The sequence below is a fragment of the Gasterosteus aculeatus genome, chromosome 2, assembly GCF_964276395.1.
Source record: "Gasterosteus aculeatus chromosome 2, fGasAcu3.hap1.1, whole genome shotgun sequence".
NCBI classification, from domain to species: domain Eukaryota; kingdom Metazoa; phylum Chordata; class Actinopteri; order Perciformes; family Gasterosteidae; genus Gasterosteus; species Gasterosteus aculeatus.
In genome coordinates this window covers 5,672,005-5,683,750 of record NC_135689.1, presented here as the reverse complement: position 1 = coordinate 5,683,750, position 11,746 = coordinate 5,672,005, and the positions used below count along the sequence as shown (strand labels likewise).

General features: G+C 43.4%; 2 protein-coding genes across 3 annotated transcripts; both read left to right on the top strand.

Moving 5' to 3' along the window:
- Nucleotides 1-986: 986 nt before the first annotated feature.
- Nucleotides 987-2,581, top strand: aurkaip1 (aurora kinase A interacting protein 1). 2 transcript variants are annotated; one of them, XM_040194249.2, is made up of 4 exons: nucleotides 987-1,047; nucleotides 1,398-1,487; nucleotides 1,613-2,076; nucleotides 2,267-2,581. In XM_040194249.2, the coding sequence occupies exons 2-4, from the start codon at nucleotides 1,442-1,444 to the stop codon at nucleotides 2,381-2,383; spliced, it is 627 nt and encodes a 208-aa protein (XP_040050183.2). In that variant the 5' UTR covers nucleotides 987-1,047; nucleotides 1,398-1,441; the 3' UTR covers nucleotides 2,384-2,581. The 2 variants fall into 2 exon arrangements, with proteins under 2 accessions (XP_040050183.2, XP_077944012.1); XM_078087886.1 differs by having other exon boundaries at nucleotides 990-1,048; nucleotides 1,406-1,487.
- Nucleotides 2,582-3,240: 659 nt separating this feature from the next.
- On the top strand, nucleotides 3,241-11,315 carry LOC120829148 (matrix remodeling-associated protein 8-like). The gene is made up of 10 exons (XM_040193017.2): nucleotides 3,241-3,373; nucleotides 5,822-5,848; nucleotides 5,957-6,265; nucleotides 6,363-6,464; nucleotides 6,555-7,016; nucleotides 9,361-9,519; nucleotides 9,656-9,686; nucleotides 9,780-9,859; nucleotides 9,954-10,007; nucleotides 10,120-11,315. The coding sequence occupies exons 1-10, from the start codon at nucleotides 3,346-3,348 to the stop codon at nucleotides 10,140-10,142; spliced, it is 1,275 nt and encodes a 424-aa protein (XP_040048951.2). The 5' UTR covers nucleotides 3,241-3,345; the 3' UTR covers nucleotides 10,143-11,315.
- Nucleotides 11,316-11,746: the final 431 nt, after the last annotated feature.

The following is an 11,746-nucleotide window of genomic DNA, read 5'->3' as shown; positions in this document are numbered from 1 at the left end:
ATAGTCATAGTTATGACTGAGATTGGCTTTCCAAAGGTATCGATTCATGAAACAATGAGGGAATAGGTCAAATATTTTAAGTATTTTGTAAATACATTTAGAAATGTGCAATTCTATAATGTGAAAACAACATAAATGGCAAAAAAGAGCTTTTCACTCTGTCCTGAATATGTTATGCAAATATGAGTTTAAATATATCCTCATTCCGAGGAATAAAGATCAATCTATAAAGTGAAGGTCAAGGTGTGTTTGGGTGTACGTGTGTTGTAAGAGCCTTGGGGCATTCTGGGTTGATGTTATCCAGGCAGATGTTTTAAATACTGTAAAAAACACCACATGCATGTTAATATACAGCCTACTGATAGTACTAGAAACAGATTCAATTAAAATGTGAAGCTATAGTATAAAAAAAATATAATAAAATGTCTACTTTTAAAATGTTTGTTTGGACAAATACAAAGGATTTTTTTCTTCAGATGTTTATGCGAGATTTATGTGATCTTTGTGATTTAGAAATAAAAACAGCTCTTTCCACCTCAGGATATACAGTATTTATAGTTGCTCAGTTGACCTCAATCAGCTTGGAAGATGAATAAACCAAAAAAATGAAGAAGGTACCAAATTGTATGCTTGTTACAAATCAAAAAAGGAAAAAAATTATCCAAGGGTTATTTTTTCTGGATGTGCATTTGTGGTTCATTTGTGTTCACTGATCTCTCCTCACGTGGACTCGTCCATTTGCACCATTTTGCAGTATAGAAAAGTAGAAAGTAAAAGTTACATTCCATCAATCAAAAACACACAACTTATTTACTTATTTGTGTTCTTATTATATTCTTATTATAGAATTACTGTTGCTGTCATAATTAACTTGATTATTATAATAATATAAAGCCAAGTTCTCCCTGAGGAGAACCACTTAACTGCTCAGGCGGAACCGTTGTTCGCTCCGAGAAACAGGAAATGCATTAATTCTGTGGGGCTCAATCCGGAAGTGGACTTCTCGAGTCACATTGAAGACAGATATCCCGGTCAAACGAATATCAGGTAAAGTAAAGCTGTTCATAAAATAAGTCCAATTATTCTTTTCATATTGTCAGGTAGTTGATGCCCGAAATATTCTCAGCTTCAGTCTTTTTAATATTCGCTCCCAAAGCGGATCCACATTGCTAGCTAGCATTAGCAACCAACCGAAGGTGTCCTCCGTGGTCTAACGTTATGTTCATAGTAATTATTTGACATTCTCTGTTTCCCTCCTTTTGATAACGTTTGTTAAAGACATCCGCTATATCGTCGGTCGCCTACCCATATATACTGCATTTGTAGCCCAATAATAAATGAAATGTTTGACTAGCTGGATGGAAGAGTTTTGACCAACACGATGCTTTTGCCCACAGGACCAGTGACCAGTCAACTCATCCCTGATGACTTCACTCTAACCATGTTTAGTTCAAGGGTTGTCCCCCGCTTATTACGTAGAGCAACATGTAAGTACAACTATAATAAAATACTAATAGCAAGTGTATGTCTTTAATACATATTAAACCCTATTCCAGTTGAAGTATTTAATTGAAGATCTAACTCTGAATATCTTCCATTATTTCTCCATCAGGTGCACTTACAGGCCACGGAGAAGTTCTGAATGGATGTGTGCGACCGGTTCTTCCCGCTTGTTGTTCCTCGCTACAACGAAAGCCGCGAAACTACTCCACGGCAGCAGACAACAGGCCTCCCCCCCGATGGGTACAGCTTGAGCCGGAGCTGGACGAGGCGCTCGTGCCACGTAAATTGTCAGTGAGTCCTCTGGAGAGCTGGCTGTCGCTGCGCTACTTTCTTCCTCCCCTGCTGGAGTCGGCTCCGCCGCAGGAGGACGCCGGGCTGCTGGAAGACAAGGTTCTGCCCCCCATCTCCGTCCCCGTGATGGAGGATGGAGAGGGTTCACCTACACCCCTTAGTTGTAAAAATGTGCTGGAGATCCGACGGCGGAAGATGAACCGACATAATTACAAGAAACTGCTTAAGCGGACTAAGTTCTTGAGGAGGAGGGTGCTAGAGGGGAGGGGGAAGAAGAAACAGGTGAGCTTTTGCTTTCTTTTGGATTTAAAAAAAAGGGTCTTGTGATCTTGACTGGCGAGATTTATACAACTTTTCCTATAATATTTACCCTATTAATATGATGTAGGGTCATTTGATAACATAACAATAATGGTTAACTGAATCAGACTTGTTTGTTTCTTGATTGTTGTAATGTGTGTGTCTTGTGCAGAAACGATTTGAAGAGGACCTGAAGAGGATTTGGACACGAGCTGGACTGAAGAAAGCTCCAGAAGGCTGGCATGCACCAAAGATCTTCATCAAGCAGCACGGAAACAAAAGAGACTGAGAATCACCGACTCACAGGAGTTTGTGTCACATCGCTAAACACTGGACGGCTCGACACGCTGCAGTCGAAACACTCGGCCGACTCTGTGTTCTTTACATCTCAATTTGAAAAATGTTTCAGTGATACAAGTAGAGACCTGTGTACAATTATTTTTAACAAAGTGTACATAATCCAATAAAGACCACTCTGTTACCCCAAGACGTGGTGTTTTTCATTTTCAGAGATTTGAATTAAACGACTTCTTACATTTTTCTTTTCTTGCCATGGATGGCAGCATTGTGCAAAATCTGAGGAAATGCTTTAACCCTGTAATTCTCTTGTCAGGGCACTGGCTATTTGTTTTAACCATAGCTATTTGGTTTAACTACAAAATCCAAGCACAGAAAAAATAACAAATCTGACTTGTTGACAATTTCAAAATTTAATAAAACAGGGAATTAAGTAAAATTACTTTGAGAAACCAGCAAATCAAGACCTGTGAAATGAGCAAGGATCCTTTCAGAATCACTTTATTGTGTGGAAGTTCTCCCAAACAGCCTGTTTTCTATTCTTGGTTCTGCAACCATATACTAATATATTCAATATTCTTATATCCATACGTTTTTGGTTTTTTTAAGGAATAAAAATATAGGCCCGTTATTCCTTCAGTAAAAGCAATCCTTGTTGTTTTGTAGTATAAGATATTGTAATTTCGGACACACAACATTACAAACCCTATTGAACATCGATCCTTTGATTCTTCTGCTGCACCTTCAAAGTGTTTCACATTTCGTGCAGCAAATGTCGTCCCGCTGTAGTCGCCGTTGCAAACACCCGCTTTTCTGGTGTTTGCGTGGGATCCTTCGGCCTGCGGAGGCGGAGCGTGAGATCCGAGACTGCAGGAAGAAAACAAAGTGGAAACTCCTCACAAGCGGAGCCGCTCCCGTCTCCGCATCCACGCGCACAGCAGCTCCACGGCCACGATGCACCCCCACCTGACTCTCCTCCCCAGTAAGTGCTTCACTCCTCCGGCTTTTAGCAAATGGGGACAACGATCACTTGAGGATACTTTTTTTGTTGTATTGTTGGATCCGGGTTTAAAAACGTCCGCTCGGAACAAAAGCAGAAAGCTCTTCAGTTCAGATGCTCTGCACAGTAAATATCTTTAAAAAATCTTGAAATCTTTAAAAAGATATTTTTTTCCTGTCAACGTGCCTGCATTGTTTATTAATATCTAAAGTGTGATCTTGTTAATGACCCCGCTTTCTTCTGTTGTCCTATTTGTATTGTTTATTGTTAACTCGGTAACATCTCCATGTTGATCCAGTGTTAGTCTACAGATGTTACGGCCCACATCATTTATTTCCTTTTATGGGCTTTATAATACTTTATCTGTGCACGTCCGTCATAAAAACCAGGTTAGAACTGTATTACCTGTGTGAGTGACGTCATGCATTTTCTTTGAGCGCCTCTGTTATGAAATATAAAAGTTCTTGAAACAACACGCGTGGAGCTTCGCGGGCGTGAAACGGGGGCTCGCGCGGCTTTGACCGTGTTGTCGACTAAGGGGGATTTTTTTTATTTTTCTTTCTTTTTTTTGTGGGTGGCGCACAATGTGTTTCCAGTTAACCGCGGTCTGAGTCGAGGAGTCAGCACAATCCCACAACCCGTTATTATGAGTGTGGGTAATGAGTGTTTCACCGCGGGGGGGGGGGCTCCTGCCGTGTTTATGGTGGACTGCGTCTCACCTACCCTTTTACTTTATTCAATATCACTTATATGTATAAAATGGGTATTATTCTGGAATAAAGTTTTAGGTACTGTGAAAATCACTATGACTTAAACGTGCTGGATACTTGGCCTCATGTCATTATGAGTCCACATGGCTGCAGGCGTGTGAATGTGTCTTTGCATGTTTAACCAAAAGCTGCAGCTGGACTCATTCGTTTGATTTATTCCCGTGTTGTGACTGCGCTGTGGCTAAACATCTTCCTCCCAAAACCCCCATCAATCGCACGGATTATGCTGAGTAAGCACATGCTTTACGTCCCAGTTGAAACCGTTCTCTTGTCGGACCTTAGCGGGGACATTCCGTTTGTGGTTTTCTCCATTTTGGTTCCTGGGCTGCAAATGAATACAGTGATCTGGAAGATCGTTTGGTAAATGCCGGGTTATTATAGCCGACTACTCGATGGCACATTGTTAAGTCTTTAGCTTTAAAAACAGCCCTGCGAGTCATGAGCCTGAGTAAGTGTGTGTGTGTGTGTGTGTGTCTGGGGGAGAGAAAATTACAGGGGTGGGGTCATTGTTACCTTCTGCAAGAAAGTTTATAGCCTCCATCAGAAAAAAAACAAAGTTTTCCAGCATGATGTCTTCTCTCTGATGTCAGCGTGTGCTGAAATCACTCTGCTCAGCTTGGGAGAATTATTCTATAAAGGTGCAAATCACCGCATTAAAGGCATTTAGCAGCACTCCTGCGAGGCATCTGCTGTATCTTCACATGTGGTTCTCCTCTGATCACATGTGGAGTGATTCAACCGTATGTGCTCCCACGACGAGCAAAACCCTTTGATGGAGAAGGATCTTTTAGGTCCTGCACTCTGTCTCAAAATGATCATGTGCGGCTGGCTTTATGGTGTCAGACCGCGAGTGTCACGCATAGACCAAAAATACGCCAGACGCTTTTGAACTGTTGCAAACATTAGAAATAATGCACCTTTAAACTAAAGAAAGACGCATTCAGCAAAGCAGCATCATACTTCAATGTACAGTAGAACATATTGGCCATTAAGAATACATACTGTACGCTTCTTTTACTAAACCGGATGTATCCTCACTCAACACCTGGATGCTCTGCACCTCCAGCCTCCGTATTTCATGGTACAAATGACCAGTAAAAATCTAGTGTTTTTGAGTGACTTCATAGCAGCCCGGTAGTTCATCCCCTCAGCGGGCCGGCAGCAGCGGGATGAATAGAGGCTCTGTGTGCGTCTCCCCCGGACCTTCAGTAAACACACCAGGAAATAACACTGTGGGAAAATGCATAGAAATAGCAAATAGGCTGTAAGCAAAGATGTTCCGTCTCTCGCGTGAAAAAGCACAAGCCGCAACATACAGTATATTCCAGAGAATATTGTTGCAGTCTGTTTTTTTTCTTCTGTTTTTTTTCTTTTGTGGTCCCGTGTGGAACTTTTATGCTTTTTAAACCCTTCGCTTCTCACTTCGTCTGACTCTTCAGCTTTCCTCTGTTATTGTAAACCGTCCTCTCACTGAACCCGCAGCAGAATTCTTTCACTGTCGGGTCTTTGCAGGTCAAACCGAAACTTTCAAACTAGTCTCATGAATATTCCTCAAGACATGAACTAGTGCCACTGCTGAAATCTGTGATACCTCAGCATGAAAAACTGGATGCTTCGGTGGAATAAAACTCCAATCGCTGGTGTTTATTTTCTCTTTCAGTTGTGGCCTTCGTCTTCTCGCCCGGAGGTAAGGCCTTTTGGTTTTCTCTGCCTAAACCTTTGATGCGTCTCTCTCTGTCATCGCTGTATTGGGCTCCTGAACCAACGTATTTCCCGTGTTGTATTTGTCCGTCAGCATGGGGCCTGAGCGGCGGCAGCGCGCCCGGCGTGGTGGCGGAGCCCATGGACATCACCCTCCCCGCGGGCTCTAAGGCCCTTCTGCCCTGCCAGAGCCCGCGCATGGTGTGGACCAGGGACCGGCTGAAGGACCGTCAGAGGGTGGTGCACTGGGACTTGGTGCGCAGCAGCCCGGAGTACTCTGTGGAGCGGGTCCTCGACATGTCCCCTGGGGCCCACCAGAGGGTCTACAATGGCTTCAACAAGGGACGCGTCTCCATCCCGGACTCTGCCTTCGACGACGGCAACTTCTCCCTCGTCATCGACGGTAAGACCGGCCGAGCTGTCCCACCGGCACCACGAGCGCCGCACTCCAACGTCCTCAATTTAACGCCGCGCTTGCTTGTCGCCCTTTTGTCTTTCAGCCGTTGTCGCGGCCGACAAAGGGATGTATACTTGTAATCTGCACCACCACTACTGCCAGATTCACCAGTCCATCCAGATCCAACTCAACGTGACTAAATCAGGTGAGGCGTCCTAAGCGTCCCCCCCCCTCCTCGCGCTCTCCCATGATGTCACGGCGCATCCGACAGTATCTCACGCTCATGTCTTTCCAGCTCGAAAAGAGAAGCGCTACTGGGATGGAGAGAAGTCCGTGTTCGTGGTGCTGCTGGGGAAGTCGGTGGTGTTGCCCTGTGTGAACCGGCGCCCCCTGTGGAGGGAGGGCCTCCAGGAGGAACAGCAACAAGTGGCCCACTGGGACTTCCAGCCCCCCGGCGTGCGCCCTGACAGTGCCGACCGCCTGGTGGACCTCTACGCCTCCGGGGAGCGCCGGGATTACGGGCCGCTCTTTGGGCAGAGCCGGATGAGCGTGGAGGAGGACGCGTTCACCTTGGGAGACTTCTCGCTCTCCATTTCTAGCTTGAAGCCCGCCGACAAAGGCCTGTACTACTGCCACCTGCATCACCATTACTGTGGTCTGCACGAGAGACGCATCTTCAGGCTCACTGTGGGACCTCCGCTTCCATCCGGCCCCACCACGGCACCCAGGATTTCCCAGAACGATGTGCCGGAGCTAAGTAAGTTGCCGAGAATTTCGAAACCGCAATCAGAAGAACTTTGTTTTCCCAGATGATGGTAATGGTAAATGTTTTCCCCATATGGCGTCTTGGCTACATTGTGCATAGGGTGACAGCACAGATACTCGGCTTTCTGTGCTTATTATGGGCATAGTTGGTCAGTTAAGTCAGTTCCTCTTCTCCTCTGCCAATTCTCTTCTCAGACCTCTGCTGTTTTTGTGTTTGAGCCGAAGAGGGAGGCAGTAGAAGGAATGTAGACGCTGGTTGAGTGAGAAAGATCAAAATCGTTCTGTTAGTTTGTTGACTATGAATTCAAGGGGAGCTTTCTCGAACTAAACTGTACTCCACGAAGCTCTGGCTTGTGAAGCTGTCTGCAGTAAACCGCTTTAAATTGCCTGAGATGGAAGCGGTCTGATTCTCCTCGCTGACCTTTTTTTTTCTCTCTCCATTTTTTCATGTACAGCTGGAGACATTTTAACAGTGCTGAGCGGAGGAGTAGGCTCCAAAAGCCAGTCATTTTGGGAGTGGACGGTCATATGTTGACTGTTTTTTTTCCTCCGCTTGACCCCGTTTTCTAAAAGTCCCGACCAGATGTCCCGACTGCTCGCGCTCTATCTGGAGTTTTGTTTATTCGTCCTCCCACTCCGTTCTGTCTTTCTGCTGTCGTGTATCTCCCTCTGATTCAGGATTTACCAGCAGTTCAAGGAAGTCTTGAACATCTGTTCAACATATGGGCCAGCTGTGACATGAAAGAGCAAAGCAAAGGGAGGGGACGGAGGTGTTATAGTGTAGGTCCTCCCACAACGGCGTGAGCTCCAGGAGTACGTTGGAAGAAATGCACACGTGGATGGATGCCATCCTGCCTGCGCCTTTTCACTGAACCTCATCTGCAATTCACTCCTTCTTCACGCACTGCTGATCTTGTGTGTTAGATGTAAAATTACATTGTTCCTTTCCACACTGGCAGCATTTGTCTGAGATTACAGCTTTCACGAGAGCTTTCCCCTTTAATGCTGTGACTCTTTCTGGCGTATCGGACGTCGTTTCTATTGAATCATGAAGCTTGCGATCTGTAAGCTGTTCGCGTCTCTATTTGAAAATGAAGACGCTTTCCTTCAGACCACTGAGTTGCAAACGAAGCGCATCCCACAGGGACACAAACACCGGGTAACCGCTGTGCGACATATGTGAGATTAGCCATGAACACATGCACGCTCGTCAGATCTGTCAAGGACAATGGAAATGGGCCGCTGTTGGGATGCAGCGCCGGTTGTTGACACATGCCCTCTGGAGACAATCCCTTTGGAGACGTCTCTCCAGTTTCATCCGCAATAGGTACATTAAACAATGACAGGTGATAATTGGCAAATATGCTCCCATTTAGGAGCTGGATGATTAAGTTAGAATAATCTTTCTGTGCATGATCGGCTGCTTTTGAATCCATGATCAGAGACGGTACACTGCCTGTTTTTTCCTCATTAGGCTCCTAATGGCGCCTTGTCTTACCGGTGTCTTATCGGCTTTAATGAGAGAACACAGAGGGATCCTAGAATCAATAGAAATATCCAAGAGGAATATTCAATGTCTTTCATGATGCATTATTGTGTTGTGATCTGGCTTCTGTGAAGCATTTGAATTAAAGGAGAAATCAAAAAGATTATATTAACAGCAATGAGGATGTTAGTTCTTTGTTGTTGCTTAAACTGCCTCCATAAACATGCATTGAAGACCATTGTGCAAAAAGAATCTGCAGCACAGTACATCCATTGTTGTTTACCTGGAGACAAGGAAGTGTGTGTAGTGTTGTCTGACATTGTAGCTTGTAGATTTCACACTTTACTGAAAGTGTCACCGTTTTCCTTTACATGCGTGCGGAAACTACGCCTCTGTGTTTGTCAGAAGACGTGAAAAGAGACAAATGGAAAACTAACGCAGACGTGCAGACAAACCACATAACAGACTCTGCTTCTCTTCCCTCACACTTCTGGTCAGGTCTTGTTTTTCTGAGTTGCAAATGAAAAAGCTAAACAGCTGCATGACATCAGGTCTGGAAGTCATTACCCCAGAACAGACATTTAACTCTTGCTCTCCACGTCTGGCTTTTGGAGACAAATAAAAAGAAAAAAAAAAGGGGAAACATGTTTTTCGTTATGTATAACTACTTTCCAGTTGGATCTGTTTATGGCCATTGACAATTGACTATTTCCACAGTTAGAATCTGACAATAAATCTTCTAACATCCATCCCATTGTTGTTAATTTGTGACTACACGGAGTTTACAACGTGTCCCACCAGCTTTGTTTAACATAGAAAACATCTGCTCTTACCCGCATTCTCCTTTCAGGGACTGAAGAGGTGGAGGGTCCACGTGTGGTGAATGTCATCCTCCCCGACCACCGCGGTTATTTCGTGCAGCATTTGGGCTACTTCCTGGCCACTTTCCTGCTGCTGGCCTGCATCGTTGTCGCAGTCATCATGCTGACTCGACGACGCAAAAAGAGAGGTGCTTTGTGTGACCGTAACTCACCTGCTTCTCTCTGCTCATACCTGCTTGTAATTATGAACGTAACATTGTCAGAGACATGGATACTTTGTGGTTTGAGACCACGTGTTGAATCTTTTTTTATTCGTATTTCCAGGTCTCGAGTATGACCTGCGTCGACATGATCGGTAAGAGATTATCATACGTTACATCTTGAGCCGTTTCTTTCCTTTGAATTGGACTGAATTTTAAGCAGAACAATGTTTTTTTTTCCTTTGCAGGGTAAATGTGATCAGTGGAGGTGAAATGACGTTAGACTGCACAGAGCTGAGGACCCGTAACCAAGAACCCAGGAATTCAGGTACAGTCAGCTTCCTCCATACATGCAAACACACACTAGTTTTACAAAAGAAAAGCTGCTGTCTCATAACTGGTACGTGTGTTGTAATCCACAGAACTCAAAAACAACCTACTGAAAGAGAGTAACATGGCCAAAGACTGCGATATGGGTGAGCAGACATCGTGCAGTTGCGTATCAGTAAATAAACGTCCACAGTAGCATCGTTATAGGAAACATAATGTTTTATTAATATGACGTCTGTCTCCACTTTGCTGCCTCAGACTCTGGGAAGCTGTGGAAATGAGAGCCATGTCTCTGAGGCGCTGCTGGCAGGTCCAGGGCAAAGACCGGGAGGGCAAAGGACTGTGGAGAGAAGGAGGGGGAAACAAGAGGCAACCCAGGAGAGGACAGGAGGAATGCTCCCTCTGCTGTAACGCTAACACACCAAGCTTTTTCATTAAAAGCCACCACATTTGTTTTATGACTCATTTTTTGAATTTAACTTGCATTTTCACCAGGTCCTATTCAGTTAAAGATAGAGTTGACCCTTACTTTTTGCATTCTTTGAATAGCTTATGTTGAATATTAAGCATTTTTTACTCATTCTTTTGAAAAAGTGCATGCTGTTTATGTTTTATGTGTACTTTTCATGCTTACAGACTTGTAAGTTTGCAGTTTTGAGGTGTGATCTTTTTTTAACTAAGTCTGCTGTAGTGTAATATCTAAAGGATTTTCATTATGTTTCAAAGTTAATGTCTGTGTAGGTCGACAGTGTTTGAAAACAAGGTGAACTTATTTCTAGCTCCCTAATAAGACTTTTTCATTTCAAAACTGTGGTTATTTTAGAGATGCAGACTGCCAGACTTCATTTATTTTCCAAATACTATTTTTGTTTCAAATTGGTTCTGTGGTAATTTATAGTGAAATTTAATAGTCATAATAAATGGACCAAAGGCTCGGTGTACCAAAACTCAGGAAACAAATACATAATAACTGCTATCTGGTTTTAATGGGCTGCATAAAGTGCAGCTTTGTAAAACACTAACGTTTCATAACTAAACCTGATGATACGAGTTAAGAATCTGTCTTAAGCGCCATGAGGTTCACAGGAAGAAGACTGTCTCCTATCTCAGTAACGCTAAACCACAAACTGTAATCCTGTCCCGATTTTGCTGTCTTCTAGACAATATTTCTTCTATTAAGGGTTTGCAACAGTAGCCACATATGCGTCACTCTCTGTTCTTGTTGTTAAGAGGGTGGGACACACAGACGTTGACCAATAACATGTGATATTCATTGTATCAGCACAGTTGTAGGTAAGTAATTTACTTTTGTTTTGCATCATGAGATAAGTGAACCACTGTAGTGTTACAGGTAGTTAACATGCTGTTGTTCATGTCACATTGTAACCAGCCAGGCATTACTAAGCCTTCACCTATTGTCACCCCATCCAGTGATAATAAAGCAGTTACACTCATATGAATGTCTAATAATTGGAAATGGCATTTTTGGAAAAGCCTATTCTATTTTTTATTCTGGCCATACCTAATATTTAATAAGCCTATATCTACTAAATGATACCAAACGGAATTAGCCTGCAGATTATCCTTTCCCGCCAATCTCCCACATTACTGCTATTGTATTATATATATATATATATTTAGAAATCGCTTATAACATATTTTGGATATTTTTTAGTATTTTAATTTGAAAATTGTGTCTATTCCAATACGATTTGTGTCAGCAATGCCAAAAAAGGGGAAAAGGGTCATTGTGTATCTTGACCGAGATTTTTTTATTTTTTTAAATTTTTTTTTATTGTATTCTATTCAAAGAATATGCTATTAGCTTTATTTTCTACCGCCTCGCGCGGTAATGTGGAGGCTTCACGGTTCCTCTTTGTTCGCG